This window comes from Dinoponera quadriceps, unplaced genomic scaffold (assembly GCF_001313825.1).
Source record: "Dinoponera quadriceps isolate SergipeBrazil2010 unplaced genomic scaffold, ASM131382v1 scaffold1069, whole genome shotgun sequence".
Lineage (NCBI taxonomy): Eukaryota > Metazoa > Arthropoda > Insecta > Hymenoptera > Formicidae > Dinoponera > Dinoponera quadriceps.
Window position 1 is genome coordinate 1,469,522 of NW_014555200.1, and position 19,220 is coordinate 1,488,741.

At 40.1% G+C, this 19,220-nt stretch overlaps 2 protein-coding genes across 3 annotated transcripts in view; both read right to left on the reverse strand.

Moving 5' to 3' along the window:
* LOC106743501 (ankyrin-3) overlaps window positions 1–12,728 on the reverse strand; it is a 28,120-nt gene extending 15,392 nt beyond the window's left edge. The window contains exons 1-3 of the mRNA XM_014617403.1: window positions 12,341–12,728; window positions 8,085–8,195; window positions 6,471–6,569 (exon numbers count right to left, since the gene is read on the reverse strand). Of these exons, the coding sequence (XP_014472889.1) occupies window positions 6,471–6,569; window positions 8,085–8,195; window positions 12,341–12,352 (222 nt within the window). The 5' untranslated portion in view covers window positions 12,353–12,728. The remainder of the gene's footprint in view (window positions 1–6,470; window positions 6,570–8,084; window positions 8,196–12,340) is intronic.
* A 1,130-nt stretch (window positions 12,729–13,858) lies between these two features.
* LOC106743565 (scm-like with four MBT domains protein 1) lies at window positions 13,859–18,983 on the reverse strand. Of its 2 annotated transcripts, none has more exons than XM_014617530.1 (7): window positions 18,724–18,983; window positions 17,406–17,815; window positions 17,237–17,326; window positions 16,419–16,930; window positions 15,317–16,164; window positions 14,538–15,190; window positions 13,859–14,442 (listed from the first exon to the last, which is right to left on the reverse strand). In XM_014617530.1, the coding sequence occupies exons 1-7, from the start codon at window positions 18,770–18,772 to the stop codon at window positions 14,287–14,289; spliced, it is 2,718 nt and encodes a 905-aa protein (XP_014473016.1). In that variant the 5' UTR covers window positions 18,773–18,983; the 3' UTR covers window positions 13,859–14,286. The 2 variants fall into 2 exon arrangements, with proteins under 2 accessions (XP_014473016.1, XP_014473015.1); XM_014617529.1 differs by having other exon boundaries at window positions 13,860–14,442; window positions 14,538–15,193; window positions 18,724–18,982.
* Window positions 18,984–19,220: the final 237 nt, after the last annotated feature.

Genomic DNA, 19,220 nt, shown 5'->3' on the forward strand with positions numbered 1-19,220 from the left:
GGCCTCTAAATTTGATTGAAGGTGTAAAGATGTTCTTTAAAACTTTCTTGATCGGAGCATTGATATATTCGGTACGTACAAATGCGATTCTATGAGAAAGCCCGTTGCTCATTCGCATTTTACACCGACATCCGCCACCGAATCGTTATTGAATCGTTATCGGCCTATATTTCTTGCGGGTTGTTTACCTTCTGCAATCTGCAATATCTCTCTTTGCAGTATCAATATGAGTTTTTGGAATTATGTAATTTACAGCGCGTGACCTCTCCGTGTACGAGGCTTCTCGGTGCACGCCTATAATAGATAATCCACCACCGAGTCGGATACTAGTAGAATCCACTTTCACTGACGTAAAAGCTCCCGTCGAAGGAGCGGCCAGTAGTTTAATCCATCGTAGTTTAATCCATCGTCCATTCTACTCTTCCGAGGCGCTCTGGATTGACAAGACACTTGTTTTTTTTTTCTTATCTTAATTTCTGACGGTGCGATCTCTATTTCGATTTATGCGACAGGTCTTTGTGATTCCATTGAGCGTCGCTTGACAAAAGCGTCTTCTTCTCGTTTGTTTCCCGTGACCGCGTAATTTTCGGTGAGAAAACGTACGACGAATTCACAATTCACTCGCAGAAATACACTTTTCCACATTTTCGACGCTTTCCTCTCTTTTTCCCAGGGGAGCTCGCGCTGCCTCGCGCGCGCGAGATGAGAATGAATTTTATCTCCCCCCCCCCCCGCTGGAAATCAACCGTTCNAAGTTATGTGTGCCGTGGAGCGTGGCGAGTGCGGGGACATAATACCTATCCATTACCAAACCGCAGAAATTCTATAGTGACGATCAACCTGTCGGTTTAACCACCGCCGTCGCCGAGGAGAGAATAGTAGAAGAAAAATCGGTAGGCTTATTCACAGAGAAGACGTGCTCTTCTCGTTCATTCCCGCAATATTCGCCGGTGAGACTTGCTCATGATGCATGAATGCTGCCAGTCTATGCTGAACGCTGAGAGAAAAGTATATAGTATTTGCAGGTTGAAATAAAAAAGGATATTGTCGTCGCCGAAAATAATTTATTATATTTTTCTTTCAGTGTGTGTGTGTGTGTGTGTGTGTGTAACCTGGAGACGTCCGCTGAACCGGCCGTGGAGTGGCGTAATTTTGCGCGTGCATAGCGGTACCGTTTGCTCCGCGCAGTTTACGGATGCAGATTCCGCCGATCGAACATTCGGTATCGAGTGGAGCGAACGAAAGGTCAGTTTATTTTCGCGTTGCGCCAGCGGCGGCGGCGCCGGACGGACTTCAATTAATTCGCCAGGAAACGGCCGAAAGATAATCAGCGGTAAATGACGCGCGATACCCTCGTGGGCGCGCTCGCGCGAATTCGGCATTACGTACGAACTTAATTTTAAATGCGTCCCTTGCGAGATCGCCCCGATTAGCCCGCGTCCGCCGGCTGGAATATTACGACGCTCGTCTACCTAAGATCCGCGATTTATCAGGGACTGCCGGATGACCCGACAGGTGTCATTCACCCTCGCGCGCCGCGTCGTTGTCCACGTTTAGACGATCAATAAGATAGCGGATAGAATTTTTAGACGACATCGTCTGCGGAACAGAGAGAGGAGCTCGCTTCTCCGAATCGTCTCGAATCGATCAATGCCGAACGAAAAAAGACAGAGCAAAAATTACACAAGCATGTAAGTTCATTAAATTCATTAGTATCTGCACGGAGGAAATAGACTGGTCGAATTAATGTGACGTGACATAACTAATAAGTGCGTTTTTGGTGGAAGAATTTCTCGTTCTTAACCTTTTAAGGGCTCACATGTGGATTTCATTGGAGTAAAATGTAATTTTTAAGATCATCTTATAAGGACGTTCCTGATGAAATTTTTTTTTGGTTGCATAAAATTGGCCGAGAAGTACGATTTTCTCAATAAATTATGTACATTGGGCGTTTAAGATAGAAAAATGAGAAAATATCAAAATTGTTTTATTTAAAAAATATTTATTTCTCGCTCGTTTATGACAAAGTCGTCGTAGAACATCAGACAAAATCTTTGGAAATAGAATATACTTACGTTTTTCTCACAAATAACTTTATATAAATCCGTCGACGACTTTGCTTTATATATGCGATTGCATATATTGATCTTCAGCTAGAAAGGCATTATTTCACAGGTCAGGACGGAGGATATAGCTTCATTTAGGATGGATTGATAATACTATATCGACGTAACCATTACTTTATCAACAGATGAAATTCGGTGAAGGCCCAAAGTTAATATACATTATTATACTCTAGACTTGGAAAAGATTACAAACCAAATTCGGTTCTTGAAAGTTCAAAATTCTGTTTCCTTCCACCGGAAGTGTGTTATGTCCTGGTCACATCAATTCAACCAGTCCTGTTTCCGTGTATTAATAAAACTGGTAATACGCTGTGCGTAACTTTCTGCGAAACCCAATCTTTATTTTTTAAACGTGAATTTTACAAGACGCATCGACGACAAACTCTCTAATTTTCTTCTCCTGAATGTTCACTCGCGGTAAATCTTCCGTCTACATGAAAAACGTTAATTTCTCCTTTCCATTCCCCTCTTTCCGTCTAATGTTCCGTGAGCGTTTTGTCGGCCACCCGCGTATCCCCGACAGCCGCGGTAACGCGGATAACGTTCGGACGGGACATGGACGTTTGTCAGCAGTAATTCCTGAACTTCCACGTTACCGTCGTTGCGCACACGTTGCATGTTTTGCAGATGCCGCTATTAAAAGGTGCATTAGAAACACGCCAACTTGCACGCACGCGGGCGTTTTACCGGTAGCGGCAAACTTACGTGTTTCGCTCATGTAACCTTGAAATATTTCTCGTTTCTTTTATAGCCCCGCGATATTTATACTACATAAAACGGCGAACGATAAGTGCGTTGCCGTTTCTCTCATTGGAATCAGCGTGAGTCAATCGCGTGTTGAAATTGCGACGCGGGCCGTTCAATTTTCGCGCACGAGAGTGGCAGATTTCCCCGAGTCGAAATTTTCATACCACTTTGAACTTTCTCAAAGATAGTTTATGCCTACTCTATCTTTGTATTTTAGTGGAACAATATCCAATATATAATAAAATAATTTGTTTTTATTGAAAACTAAATATTACTTTTTCTAAATAATACTGTTTGTTTTATCAAACAACAAATTTAGTTCTTATAACCTGAAATTCTTTCAATTTCTCTCAACCAATACACGTTTGGTTTTTTCATTGTTTCCGTTGTTTTTTCCGTGTGTAATTAAAATTAAATGTATTTTGTTATCTTCATTCTTACTTTACCGCAGATTTAAAAGGGGCCTAAAAATCATCGGCGTCGTCGCCCGATGAATATTTAATAAATCGAATTCACGAATGATCATTCCTCGCCAATTACGGGCGGACGTTGAAGGATTTATCGACAAATTACTACAGCAGCAAACGCCGATAAATTAATATTTTCCGCACACGCCGATAAATTAATATGAGAACCGAAATGAGATACAATTATATGCGCTGTGAGTAACGGTGCCGCGTTTGCGTGGCGCTAATTTAGAGAAATATCGCGTAGTTTTCCAGTCCGCCGATGAAAATGATCCCCGCTGATTGCGTAAGACGACGGACGCGTTTAACGGATTTTAACATTTGCGTAATTCACTGCTAGGCGAACACGACGACACCGCGGCCGCCGCCTGGGCGTCGTCGTCGTCGTTTATACTCGATCTCGAGAACAACGTGTCGTGCACGGTCGCGCACTTCTCGATCGCCGAACGTTACACATTTCTATTTTTAAGCGCGTTCGCTACATATTCATTCGCGACATATTTTTCCCCGGTTTCCAACGATAATCATCACACGCCCGTAATCATGCGATTAATAACACTCGGAACACGTTTCGCGAATCGGCGCGCTCGTATTTCTGATTTTCATACGAAAAAAAAAAAATTCAGTAGTAACCGAATTAGTGAACATCTGAAACCTCAGCAGCGTAAGCTTAAAAGCGTAATTTTAATTGCTGCAATAACAGATTCTTTTGTCGCTGTAGCAAATATATTACTGACAAAATGACATTTACAACGGTACGTTTGCTGCTGTAGCAATTAAAATTGCTTACGCTGCTGAAGTTTTGGGTGTACGTACGTTATAACTAATTTGGCCGCTGCGGCTAGTCTTTTTTTTCGCGTACGACCCGACAGACGCATATATCTTAATTTATTATTATTATTTATTAATTTTAACTTTAATTCCTTATTAATCCCGTTGTTATTATTGTTACTATTATTATCTAATAAATTAGTATGAATATTATAAATTTATCTCTATGAGGGCCGAGATCGGAAACATCAAAATCCGAGCGGTTACTCGGCGAATCGGCGAGCGACGTAAAAGTGGAACGCACAGCTATGGTGAATATAAGCAACGGCTTGAATTACTGATTTGTAAATACGGACTTTTATACTCCCTAAAATATACGGTGTAAGCGCGACGCTGGTTCGTTGTACGCCGGTGTGAGCATGTCATCAATTTGCATACAATGCCGTAATTCAGAATGGCACGAGGCACTGAGGTAGAGAGAAAGATGGTGATAGAAGGACGAGGCGCGACGATAAATCCTCACGTGGCATTTAAAAAAAGGATATCCGACAGCTTCCTGGTGCTTCGAGCAACGTGCTGTGCGACGAGCTTTTTACGTCTCGTCGAGACTCTCTCTCTCTCTCTCTCATCACGGACGTAAAAGTCCGACAAAGAGACGGAGAGAAGAAAAAAACACGACGGATCGGAGGATGCTCCGGGAAGTTTTATAAATTCTATTTCCAAGACGCGCGCCACACTCGCTACGAGAGCGAGCGTCTAAAAAAAGAGATCCTTAAAAAGGAAGGTCGCTCGAACTGTCGGAGTGCTAGTTACGTGAAGTGCTTATGACACGAGCGCGGTGTATATCGTAACACGTGGAAAACACTCGAGAAACGGGTGGATTCATCGATGAATTCGGGATACGAATCTGTCCACTGCAAGAGTGCCGACGCGCCGGCAGTTTTCGAATTACAATCGCAAATGAATTCATACTTTCCAAACGGAGTTCTTTACAAGTGCAAATAGCGCGAGGCGTTATTTCTCATTTGAATTCAGCTGGAGGCGAATTTTAACGGACGTTCAGTCAGCGATTATCTTTTAGCTGCGAAGGGTGTGTACACAAAGAAAAAGATCTCCTTGGATTTAGTATACGTGTTTGTTTGACTTGGGTTAATATAAACAATATAATTTAATATCAAATATAATTTTGTTTGAATGAAAATGTCTCCCTAGAGTAAACTATGTTGTTTGACGAAAAAAAAAAACAGTATTATTTAGATGAAATAATACGTCGTTTTCAATGGAAAAAATTTATTTTATCTTATATTAAATATTGTCCCGTTGAAACCAAGATGTTCTGCGCGCGATCGAGCGTTTTTCGGGGAAAAAAATCGACATCGAATCGATCGAGGAATCTATACTCTTGTGACATTTAATTGTTGACATTATCCGTGTTTGATCTCCTGATCGAAATAACGAAGACCTCTCTCGCAATGGCAATTAAATAGCAATCAGCGGGCGGGCCCGAGACGGCAATTTACCTATTAGATACCGGTTTTATCGAAGCTATCAATGTACGCGTCTACGCGATGAAATACTGCGCAATTCCGAAGACGCACGTTTAAACGCCGTCCTGCTTCTTTTTCTCGATGCTTGGTGTCGAAGATAAAGGTCGTAAAACGACATCTAAACACATCATCGGGAGCGTCATAATTGTCGTTGGTGAACGTTACGCTTTACAGGTATGATCACTGCGTATTATCACTCACGATTACACACGACGCTTGTCACCGATCAGAGCGAGCACTCCTACGCAAATGTACGGTACTGCGTACTGTTTTCGCAAACGATCATCGGGAACAATAGTATATAAATATGGTACGAAGAGCAATGAGGAGTTCTCGAAATATCGCTTATCTCGTCAACGAATGTGTATCGTACCTATGATCTTAGAAAAAAATCGTGCGTTCGACTTTGAAGACTGATAACACTAGTCTACACAATTATTATCGACAGCTTGACAGCAACAAGTGGAAAAACCACGAGGTATCGTCACCAGAATCTTTCACATGCACTATTTCGATCCAATAAATCACAATAAAATCAATATGCATTCTCGTCTTGCAACTTGAGCTTTTTACAAAATCAAGCGAAATCGAACTTTTACACTCCAAAATTTTACTATTCCAAAACTAGAAGCATCTTTTTCTTCTCTCTTTTTTAAAGATGCGAATTTCGTGGGAACTGCTTCTGTAACTCTTGGCTACTGTTGAATGAAACGACGGACACGCATGCATCTCCGTCGCCTCATTCAGAGTCTCGTCGTTCATTCATGCCACGGAGACATTGTTCGTACGTGGAAAGGATCAGAATCACTCACCAGCCTTTTGGCGTTAGGGTCTGCTCCTTGATGTAGTAACTCGGTCACGGCGTCAATGTGGCCAGCGGCTGCAGCCAGTATCAAGGGTGTCGTGCCATCCTGAAAAAGAAGAAAAGTCAGCTGAGCGGCCTCGTTATGAAACTTCGCTCCGATGATTCGATTAGCCGCTCGAAACTCTTTCCTCCCGGCGAATGTTACCCATCGTCGAATGTATGCCGTATTTTCTAATCGACTCCTGGCAAATCATTAAGATAATTCTACGTCTGCCTGTGCTCTAACACGTGGATTAATTAATATACACACGATAATACGTTACGTTGTGCGAGCGTCATGCTAATTCGTGCGTAAAAACGAGCGTCTTTGGACGTTATCGCTGTTGAAACTTGATGTTTTGTTTTTTCTTTTCCTTTCAGACATTATTTGGAGAATACGTAGGAAAAAAATTAGTATCAATTCAAGATTCATATTCTTATGTATAAATGAGAATTTATAATCTTATATATAGATAAAACTTGCTCTTATACGTGAAGAAATTTTATATAATTCCATTAAAATAAAGAACGATATTTTCGAACTAAAAATTGAGTCAGTGCAAAGATATTGTTCTTTCTATCCAATATTTTGCTCCTTTCAATTTATAAAAATTATGTTTAAATAACAAGAATATGATACTTTCTAGTGGAACTATACAGAATTTTTTCATGTACATAAATTTTATTTTTATACAGAATTATATATTCTTGCTTATATATGAGAATATAAGTCTTGAATTTCTTGATTAATTTCTTTTATGTATATAATTATTATTGCATGCGATTATATTGAATAAACATGATCCCTAATATGTACATATACATTTTTGTAATCTATATTTCATATAATATATATAAAATCAAAATGCATGTTATGCTATTATTATACGCGAAATTTATATTTTTTGCAAAATTCATATTTTATAGACTTTTACGACCTTTTTACGAGTTCACCTTGAAGGATGGACGGATCGGCGATTACTCTGAGTGACAATCGGGCGGAATCGCGACGGGCTCGATTCGGCCCGGCCGCGGCACGATTCCATATGGATGAGCTCGCGAAAATATGTCGGTAAAACGCGGCTTCCATCGTCGAAGTGGCACGATTAGTGTGTCCGCGCGTGTGATCTAATAAACCACTTTCGAGACGTGGAGAAGAGCAACGTTACTCGCGCTGCTCGTGTATCGCCTCGTCGTTTGCATAATGAGACCGACCGTCAGAAGGGAAAGAAAACCGCCGGCCGTAAATCACGCTACTGTCGTAAAATTGCCAATCCGTCGTTAGACTAATTTCAATCGCGGAAAAGCCGGTCTGCGGTAGTGACATCGTGCGCGTCTTTCTCGGCCGTTCAGGCAAAATCAGACATCATTTCACTTCCGGTCAAAACGGTAGGTTTTTTTAATATTATCATCCTAACGAGGAGGAGGAGAATTTATATAATCGAATCTATTCTATCTCCGTTTACCTTTTTATAATGCAATAAAGGCTTTAAGATATATTTTCCGGTTGGCGGTTAATGACGCGGTTGGCTTCCTGGATTTTATCGCAGGAAATAAAGGAGCGATAATATGAGATATCCACCTTATCCTTGCAGTCGACATGGACGCGTCCGGAATCCAGCAAAACGCGGAGACGTTTGGCATCCCCACGTGCTGCCGCCAGGTGCAGCTCCACGTCCCAAGGCGACTCCTTCTGTAAAAAGGAGATTACCGATTAGATACTAATGAGCTTTTTTACTTCGTTGATTGCGCAAAGTGCCGGTGGTTGAGAGAAACAGCGAGCGATAAGAAGTCGCGTACGTGCATTCCGAGAAGATGCTCTCCATTAAACTTAGGACGAATATAAAATCGTGAAAGGGTCTTAAACTCTATCAGAGAAAGCAATCTCAAAAGTGGAAAAATTTAACACTCAACCAACGAGACGAATAGTTCTTTTTTTTGATTTTGCATATTACAGAAGAAAAACAGAAAAGAAACTCGCAAAGAACTTTGCAGATCAGTATTGCGCAAAACACTTCTTCGTATATTTATAAGAGAAAGTCTATTCGAGCGTGTATCTCCATTTTTAATTAAATAATTCGATAAAAACGTTTGAAAAAATGTGTATCTTTAGTTGATTACTACATGTCAAAGTAGCAACGAATTCAATTTCCGTCAGTTAATTTGACTCGATGACAAATAATTTCGATCCTCTAAATTATAATCATTTATTTTATTTATACAGATTATATATAATTCATTTAAATTAACGCGTTCACTGAATTTTTTTACGACTTTCCACGTTCACGTCACGTGCTTCATACGCGTCCTATATTATCAAAATTAACAGTTTTATTTATAATATATGCATTATAATATTTATAAGACCGCAGAAATCATTATTAGCAAAAAAAATATGACGTTTAGTGTGTGCCATAGAATAAACATATCTACATTAAGAAATTATTGTGTATTTATACAATTTATGTCAAAGAAGTAAGCTTTCAATATTGTTATTTCATATTAAAATATATTTTTAATGAAAATAATATAAATTTTCGAGTAAAATATTTATAATTATAACGACGTATTGCGATGCATTGTGCTAAAACATGTTAAATATAAATAAGACTTATTTTCACAATTATCGTGGAATGTAATTACCTTTATAGTGAAATTTTTTGTTAACATTGTATTAAATTTTTCATCATTATTTTTATACCAAGCCTTGCAAAGTTGACTTATAGAATTGAAATTAAAAAAAAAAATATTTAAAAAGTAATTATCATGCCGCATAGTTCGCTTTTATATTTAAATATAACTATTTAAATATCGAAAATATGAAATAACTTCAAAGGAAAATTTAACGACTTTTAGATTACTTTCGCGCCTCGATTCTCTTCGATCGTCATTCGGCAAATTTTATTTTCGCAACCAGTCCGGTGACGGTACGGATATCGTACCGTCAAAACAACGACGAAACGATCGAAAACGTCATCATACCGAATGATTCAACGCGGAAGTACGAGCCGCTGCCTCGATATAATTAATGTAATATCACTGTACTCGTAAATATACAGGTAACTCGCCGAAACGACGCGGCCACCCGAAACTCGACCGAAATATTTTTAGCGCCTCCATAATCCCGAAGGTATCTTCGCCGCTGTCATCGACCACGGCGCCGATATTTCTTTGGATAAAGGCCGACTTCTGTTCTTTTCCGATCTTTATTTTACGATCTAACGGTGAACTCGACGCGGACATTTTTCAACGCTTCTCCCGCACATCCATACGGCTTTGCGACAACGATCCAAGCGACTTTGACCTTCGTTTTCGATGTTTGTGAAATGACTTCAGTGTGAGTGACACAAATACCTTTCATAAAGCGGGAGAGAGAGAGAGAGAGAAATAAAACATCGCCCGTGGCTTATCGAAAAACTGGAATCGCGCAACAAGTTATATATCTCGAGCGATTTTTGCGCCTTAGTTATTCACGTTTCAGCGGAAATTCTCGCTACGAAATACTCCGATATATATTTAAAAACAGCGTCATCTATTGTATCATATTTTATACGTAACGGTAAGATCACAAAACAGCAATTTTATTCATTTTAATGAATAATCACTCAGTAACGAGTTGGAAAATTTAATCAAGCCTGCTACTAGCGAGCTACTTTTGGCTCAGGTCGAGGCCGGTGATAGATTTCTACTCGGACTGACGGGCGCGCAAACCCGGCCGTTATTCGCCGATTTACCGATTCCGGACGCGCGTCACGGATCGCAGACGTAAAATTGCAGAACGCGCTTACCGTTGGATCGGTACGCTCGATGGCGCGGAAAAACCTTATTGTGGGATTTCACGACGTCCACAGTGTCTCGTCGGCCGGTATTCTCCTGCCGCAAGGAATACACCCGCGGAGGAAGTCGGGGAAGCGATTAAGTGGCGCCTAGTCGCGCAGACGGACGTCTTCGTCTTTTGTTTCTGATCGCACTCGCAGGTGCGCGCCCATTCATCGCGAACAACGCGCTAATCAAAAGACGAGACTCCCGTCGCGCAGCTCGATGTCGTCTCTTTCTTTCTTCCTCCTTCGACACGCGAATCGCGTCTGGTAAGTCGGGTAGATCTTAAATCTAATAACTGGTTTCAGAGACCCTTAGGTGTATTTGTAAAACATCACTTTCTGGGGGTTGGTTGTATATATTAGGGCTAGAGTGTTCTCTCCCGAAGGCTTTGATGTTCGAATTTCGGGCCTCCGAAGATTTGAAGCTTTGGTGTTCATGATTTGAATTTCGAGAATGTTGAAGCTTCGAAGCTACAAAACATCGGAATTGTAAGATCTTTAAACTATGTAATGTCTGGTACATCCATTCACTTATAAAAGTTCATTTATTTCCCGAATAAAATATACGTGGACATTAGTCTATATCCATTCACTTACAAAAGTTCATCTATTCCCAAATAAAATATACATTAGTCTACAACATTCGTAAAATTGTGCTCCTCGGAGCTCCGCTTTACCAAAATTCGAAAGTTCGAATTTCCCTCGAAGCGTCGAAACCTCCAAATTGCCGAAGATTAATAGCTCTATTGTGCACCTTAAAACGTAGCGAGAATTGCAAAAGTGAGCAAATTTACTAAGGCTATGTTCCAAATGTTCACTGCCAGCGCTGAAAATCTATAGTTCATGTTGCGTATAGATTTTCAGCACTATAGCAGTGAAAAATATTGGAACGCAGCCTGGATGTTGAGCAATGAAATTATAAATATTCTAATAAATTCGTTCACTGTAATTCTTACTACGTCTTGAGACACGCAATCGACCTCCTAAATAGATGATCAGCTACTCAGATAGCCAAGCCTGCAGAAGCAGATTTATCTGCTGTAAATTTTGTCGACAGCTTGCTAATAGAAATACAATAGGATCTGTTAACACAGAGTGTGACAACAGCTTGAGATGGTAGAAATCAAGCAGGATCTGCCGTTTCGTCAGAATTTGAATGTATTTAAACGGAATATATTGCAGATACTGCTCGGTTTCTACAGCCAATCTGCTGTAAAATTGCATCCGCAAGCTCTGTTGACAAAACACGAGTTCGATGCGGACACGATTGACTATGGATCCGCCGCGGTATTCTGACCAAATCTGCTACTATATCTTGCTTACTGGGTAGATAATATATTAAAATAAAATTTAATCTGGTTTGATCATTGCTGAAGTAAATATGTATTAAAGCAAAAAAATAGTATACAGTTCGATAACGAATCAAATGACAAAGAAACATATGTGAGCGCTGCGATCGCCAGACGAACTCGCGTCTAGTACGTCAATCAACGTGAGATTTCTCAATCGCGGTAAAATAAATACGCGACGAGAGACAAGCGATCGAGATGAGCGATCGTTTCTTTCTTCCGGAAAGTTCCAGCCGGCCAATCAGAGACTGAACGGGGATAGGAGCGCAATAACTAAATGGCGACGATTACGAAGCGTGCGGTCAGAAAATTACGATCGCACAATAATCCGAGGCTTCTCGCTATCGTCCGATCGTGCGAAAAATTTCATCGATATCGCGATTGGGAATAAACAACTGATAAACGATGTCTTCTCTCTTTCTCTCGAAAAAAGTGATTCGCTCGACATAATAAAAACACTGCAAAAAAGGTACAGTCCGCGTGGAAAATACGCGACGTGCTTGGAAGTGCCGCTGAATACGGCTCAGTTAACAAACGAAAAACGGAGAAGCGACCGTCTCAAGAGAGAGAGAGAGAGGGAGAGAGAATTTCGCTTCCTAAAAATCGCGATGACACGGGGGGCACGCGAGGCGTATCCTCGCGTATTTTCCGCTCTCGTCGGCACTCACCTTCATGGACATGTTGAAAACCGCGGTTGTTGCTACCGTGCACGCAGATCAATCATTCGTCGTCGCTCTTCCCGGCGGTGCGAAGGGACGAGTACATCGCGTATCGTCGCGGTACGCGTGTCCGTTCATTCACTCGATGATTGTCCCCAACGTGTCCCGCGTGCACTCGAGCGCGAATGAACGACGAGAAAGGGAATTCCACCCACCCACCCGACACGGAGCGCGTCCCGCTACTGAACGCGATTTTCTGTCGCAGCCCGTTTTGAAGCGTCGCTCCGCTCACTGAAACACCCGCTCTCTCACGCACGTTACCTCGCCGGCTCGTGCGAAACGTCCGAACGTCATCGCGTCGCGAGTGACGTCGTGTGCGTACTACGAGCGCTCCGATTCAACTGCGCGTCCCTGCGCGTGAAACGCGCCGCAGTGCCGGCCGCGCGGTGGCGGCACCTCTCGGCGGCCATCTTGACGCCCGGCAATTTTGATTTACCGAGCGATACTCTCGTGAAACTTGCGTTTTTGGGTATTCGTACATCACGATTGTTCATTTTGTTATTCGCTATTCGAGAGGATCGTCTTTCGAGAGATGGGTGACGCTGAAAGAGAAATTCGTTGTGTTCGAATAATGGATTGTATGAAATACAGATTCCCGATAATCGCTCATCCGTCGATTTTTCTTATCTTACTTGCAATACGTGATAACACGTAGTAATAAGGTAGTTTCCGAGTGCAATTGTGATCGCAAAACAGGCTGCTTAACGCCATCTAACAGTGTCGTGAGCAAATTCGTTGTACTTGACAAGTTTGAATCTCGGATAAACGAAGTTCGTGCGCATATCAGTTGAGTCTCTTAATTTTTATTAGCTTTATAAATTCCGTTGTAATTATAAATTCTGTCTTTAACGTTTGTGAAGTTGCAATTATTTGCGGGAGTACATAGAGAGAAATGGAAAGAGCACGTGAATGTTGACAAGTAAATATTTTCAAGACACATCGAGAAGGAATGTGCTCTAACACTTTTGCCGCCAGTTAAATAAGAGCATTCGACACTAACAAAATGACATAAGATGTTGTTGGAAGCACTAAGTTCATCTTACTATGCAATCAACACTGTGAAAACAAGTGAAGATTATATAATTATGATCATGTAATCAATATTGCTGTACTTTGCAGCAATGTTGCAGCAACGTTTCGCAACATATATGGAATGTTATAATGTTTCTGTGTACTATCTATGTAATGTTCCTGTAATCTTTCAGTGCTGCATGGGTTACTGTTTTACAGTATCAATGTCGTTCGTTAAGTAAAAATATAAATGCACATCATTTGCTAAATAAAAGTATAAATGTAGCAAAAGTAGAATTAATGTTTTGACGTATTTGTACACTCTTTCTATAAATATAATTAAATAATCGTGAGCTATGGATAATACATATATTAACTAATATACATATATTATTACATACACAAAAATTATTTCTGTGTGTATGTCATATGGAAATTTTACATATTTATTTTTAAATGATTCAAAATGATTATAGTTTTTGCATTGTGACCTGCCGAACATAAATGAGTATTGAGAAATCAGCTTTACTTTTTATATCTGCTACTTTAATTACAAAGTTAACAACAATAATAATTAAATAGGGACAATATAAATTTAGTTTGCATCAAGAAATACTGTTGGTTTGAATAAAATAGCATGCAGTTTTTTGCGTATCACTCCTTAATTACTTAAAAATAACATTTACACTTAAAAATACAATGTTCTTATATTCCAATATCATAAATTAATAATATATATGTTACGCTATATAAATATAATATACACGTTTTTTTGCTTTACTTCGTGATCATATATAACTGTACACATTGCACTGTACATATTTATATGTCACGATAGAAGGAAAAAAATTATATCACGAAACAATTAGTTGGACAATTTGGTACTACTCAGGCTTTGCTTCATTAATATGCCGCAGGAAAAATGTGACCTTAACTTGTTCCACATGCCGGCACAGCTTCATAGCTGAGCTTGTTCGCAATTTCATATGTTGAGTAAGAGACGGAAGATTCAACAGTAGAAATGCGAGACCGTCGATTTCCTAAAAGCGAAAACAAGAAAACGTTATAAACATGACTTTATGAATACGCGCGCGGGCAGCATCCATTTACAATTGTAACACTCTTATATACTCACTTCTTCCTTGACGCGATACGCGAGATCTTTGCAGTCGCTCGTTTTTCTAAGATACCGAAACACATCGTCTACGGACCAGAATAAAGGATTCGATTCAAGTTTTCGCGTCTTCGGTCGCCGTTGCGTTTTCTGCATCCTCACGTATTCGGCGTCTGCCTCGGAGCAATCGGATTCTATGCTCGTGTCCCAATCTCGTTCCCTCTTAAGATTTCCCCTGATCCCGGAATTTTGGCTGAATTTCGTGGAATGTTGCTTAGTATTCAGACTGGGCGGACTGCACGGCACCCTGTCTTTCGGCTTCCTGTCGTTGAACGAACTGCCAGAATCTTCCGAGACATTGCTGGAAGGCGTTTCAGTCTTAAAATCGTCCGATTTGTCGGACTTCTCTAATCCTTTCTGTATCATGATATCTATTTCCGAGAGCGGTTGTCTTCCTTCGTATGTTTCTTCGAGGCTCTCGGAGACATGCTTTGCCAGATCCAACGACATAAACGGCATTTCCTCCTCGTGGTCGTCTTCGTCATGAGCCTCCTTATGTTTGTTCGCCCATCTGCCTCGTCTCCTTTTACGCCTTCTGCCCCAGGGCTTCGGCTTTTGCACCATGATACTCGTGTATCCCTTCGGTTTCCCTCTCTTTCCAGTCCCAACCGAAGCTGCTAAAAACGTGGAAATACCGATCAAAACATTTTATAATGCGTTTATTAACGATAACAGGATAAATACACAACTCGTTATTGCGCGATACCTCCATCGAGAGGTATATATCGTCTATTACTTACTGTACTTTGTCTTGGATGTTTTATAGCATTCATCAGGACATTGGTTTTCCGGGACGTGTAGCGGGCCGAATAAATTTGGACACACCATCAATTTCTTGCATATACTCCGGCAAAAATCCGCCACCATATCCCCGGACGTAACAATGGCGACGTTCGCACGGTAGGTGTTATTCTTGTGCTTCGCCTTCAAGACTTCCAAGTGGTAGCCGGGATCTGGTTTGGAGTCGCATTGAAGTACCTTCAGTATTCTAGCGCTTCTATAGCCAACGGACACAATCATGGACAAGACTTCCCGCATAACCAATACAACTGGTCCGGGTCCTACTGCCTTGGGAAGAGTCGCTAGTTTGCCCTTTGAGATCATCGGGCCTGTGAAGCAACGGTAGTTGAAATATATCTTCGGGCACCAGAGCGAAGATCGTGGCTCGGATATCGGTATATCCAAGATATTGTTCTTCTCCTCTTTTACCGGTGTCTGCAGCTTTTTACACACTTCGACATAATCTCTTGGTGGTTTCAGCGGATAGTGATTCGACTCGCACCATCCAACAGGGAAGATCTTCAAGGAATGCATGTCGACCACATGATCTGGCCGGCAATTTTCGTAATTGTCTAATTTTACCCACAAGAGGTTGTCGACGATCTTAGTGATGTGAGCGGCGCATATCACATCTTCGTGTTCTGGGTCGACAACCTCCAGTCTCATGCCGCATTCGAAGCCTGCTTCAGCAGCACTCTCGCGAGCACTAAACAAGCTTTCGGGTGTTGCGCCAGTATGGAACGTTTCTAAATACTCATTCCAGTCAAAGTTCTCAGTCTTTCCGGTCCAACCTGGCGGTTGAGTAATCCTAAATAAAGAAAACAGTAGATGTATTTTTTTTTGTACAAATATGTATCTCTCTAATAATGTGAACTGTTTTGTGAATTAATAAGGATCAAATATTTGTAGACTGAGATGTTAATAGAGAGAAAACAATATGACAGAAGCTAGGAGAATTGTATATACATATATCTGTTGCTTGTAAAAATATTCTTTTAGTTATTATATGTAACAGCACTCTCTCTTTTGGAACTATGATGACACAAGCTATTTTAATCTTACTTGATATTATGTTTTTCTGCCCATCCAACTGGAAATATATATGGATGTTCTACGGTGCACAGCCACGTATTGTTTTCCGAATTACTGGATACCGGTGCATCTTCGGGTCCGTTCGAGCAACCAGTATACGCATCCATATTCACAAGAAAATATGTATCGTCAAAAACTTTTGATACGGTAGCTGGGCAGATTTTTGTTTGACCTGCCGGACACAAGGCTTCCACTTTCATTCCAACTTGGAAACTATGCTTCGGATGATCGACATTGTTATTAAACAATTCTTCCGGTAGCTCGCAATCCTTTGGTTTGGATTCTAGCAAATCTTTCCATTCTTCATATGTGTGCAAGTCGACTATCGAAGTGGGTGGTTCCAAGAACCATGTAGAATTCGATTTAGATGTAAATCCGTATGAATGTAGACGCTCGGATGTGCAGAATATCCAGAAATTTTTGCGGGAGGAACCCGGCGTATCGTATTGTAACAAAAGACGTCCTCCAATGTTTTCAATAATCTAAAAGAAGAGAAACATGAAAATATTAAATGTCAGATGTTTTTGAGCAATAATAAAATCGAATATATTTTTGTAATAGAATACATAGCAATAAATAATTTGTCCTTTCCATCTTGTATTATGCTGTTTTCATTTTTACATTCTTATATAAAGTATTCTTATGTAAATATGATTTTATATAAAATATTCTTTTACATAAAGTGTTCTTATGTAAATGTGATTTCATGTAAAATGTTGTTTTTCTTTAATCATAAAAATTTTACGCAACATCTATCAAAAATTCATTAATTCTGCAACTGTTCTTACCGTAGCTACCCATAATTTATACGGATGTAAAACATCGCTTATCTCCACCTTCATACCCTGTTGAATTCTGTCCGTCATACTGAGACCGCTCTATAAGAAATGTGAAGTATCGTGTGTTAAATGGTCCTGAATGTAACATCAAATTCTTAGGATAATTTCTGCAACTTACCCCCGTTAACATCTCAGATGGAAGTGCACGTGCTGTTACAAGAAACTCGTGCAGCTTGTCTACGCATTCTGGTGATCTTTCAAGTATAGAGGCAGGTGGCTCTAAATTTTTATTGTTTTTTAAACTCCAGCCAATTTCATGGCCAGCTTCTTTCATAAGATTAAACCAAAACTCTAGTGACCTGTCATCACCACCAAAATAACGCAATCTTAATAAAGGCCCACAGGCCATGACAATGTATGCCACCCAATATGTCTCCTGTTGATTATCATTCTTTGGCACTGGTACCTCTAATGCCATGCCAATTTCAATATTATTCTGCAGTGTCAATTCGACGTGAGGAAACATAATTTGCGGGACTTCCATACTTTCTGTGGCATCAAGATAATCTTGCCAAACGAATCCATATTCTAAAATTGCAAAAATGTTTTGTAACACACAAATAATTATAACCTAATAATAATAATTAGAATCATATTTTGAGATAAAACATGACAAATCACTTAAGTATAAATATAGATATACATCGTATGCATGTGCGCAGGTGATACGTGTGTGTGAGGGCGCGCGCGCCGCATGCAGCGATATGAGTGCGTACACGTACATGTTGCGTGTTCACATGGTGTGTCATGACGCGGGTATGAGTGCATCATGGCGAACGATGTAAAATCGCGATAATCACGTTTCTTTTTTTTTTTCAAAGAATGTTGATTAAGAACTTCCATTCATCGTTTACATCAAAATTACCTTGCATTTGCTAATTATTTATATTATTATATGCGAAGATGAAAATCTTGATGAATAGAAACTTTCTCTGACAAATGACAAAATTATTAATCCGACAAAGGAACTTATCATACGAGATAAGTGATACACAAAACGCCATTTTAGGAATGTCAATGGGGGGGGGGGGGGAAAANCGAAACTATACAAGGTTCCACGAAATCGATTTTATCGTTATGTGTAATCATCATAACAGCGTTTGTTACATGCATGGCAAGGTCGAACAATCTGTTTATCACTTGGAAAGTTCATTCGGAATTGGTTTTAATTAACATGCCTGCATACATATTATGCGCGAACTTGTGTATTCGCATTCTGCATACTCGCTCTTTCGCTAGAAATGCACATTGCATCCGTGCATTAACAGTGTTTGAAATAATTAACATAACAAACGCGAGCGTTAATTTTATGACAACATACATGTATTATTTTTACCTTACATAACGAAAGCCACGGATTTCACATGCCCGAAAGCGCGCAGTGTGTAAAAACAAAAAAAAGATTAAAACGAAGAGTGATTATTAAAAATACTCACCGCCATCCTGTGCTCGATTTTCTTGTGTGCGATTCTCGCACGCTTCCATAATTTCTCTGTCTTAAGTTAATCAACGGAATATGTATCACGTATTTAGTGCATTATCGATGAAGGGGTCCCTACGTTCTGCGAAATAAAGGAGGCAAAGCAAATCGAAACTATTTCTACGATTCCACCTTGAAGTAAATGATCCGGCACGATAGAGGTTGCTTCCGTAATTCGTGAGAACGTACGGAGACGCTCGCGACGCAGTAGGCCAAAAACAGAACTGCTTCACTCTTGCGGTATGATTTGAACGAAAAATAAAGTGTCGTCGGGTTTTGTTGAACGCACGATTTAATTCGCGCGTATATAATGAAGTCGTCGTTGAGAATGAAATGCAATATAACATAACGTTTTATTTTTTTATACACATAATCTATAAACGTACATTCGCATATATATATATAAATATATATATATATACACATATATATATATATATACAATGCAATCTT

Coding starts and splice junctions, on each gene's coding strand:
- LOC106743565 (XM_014617529.1), bottom strand. CDS start 18,772: ATGGAAGCGTGCGAGAATCGCACACAAGAAAATCGAGCACAGGATGGC. Junction 17,327..17,405: donor CATCTGAGATGTTAACGGGG/GTAAGTTGCAGA, acceptor CATTTCTTATAG/AGCGGTCTCAGTATGACGGA. Junction 15,194..15,316: donor AACATCCAAGACAAAGTACA/GTAAGTAATAGA, acceptor CCACGTTTTTAG/CAGCTTCGGTTGGGACTGGA.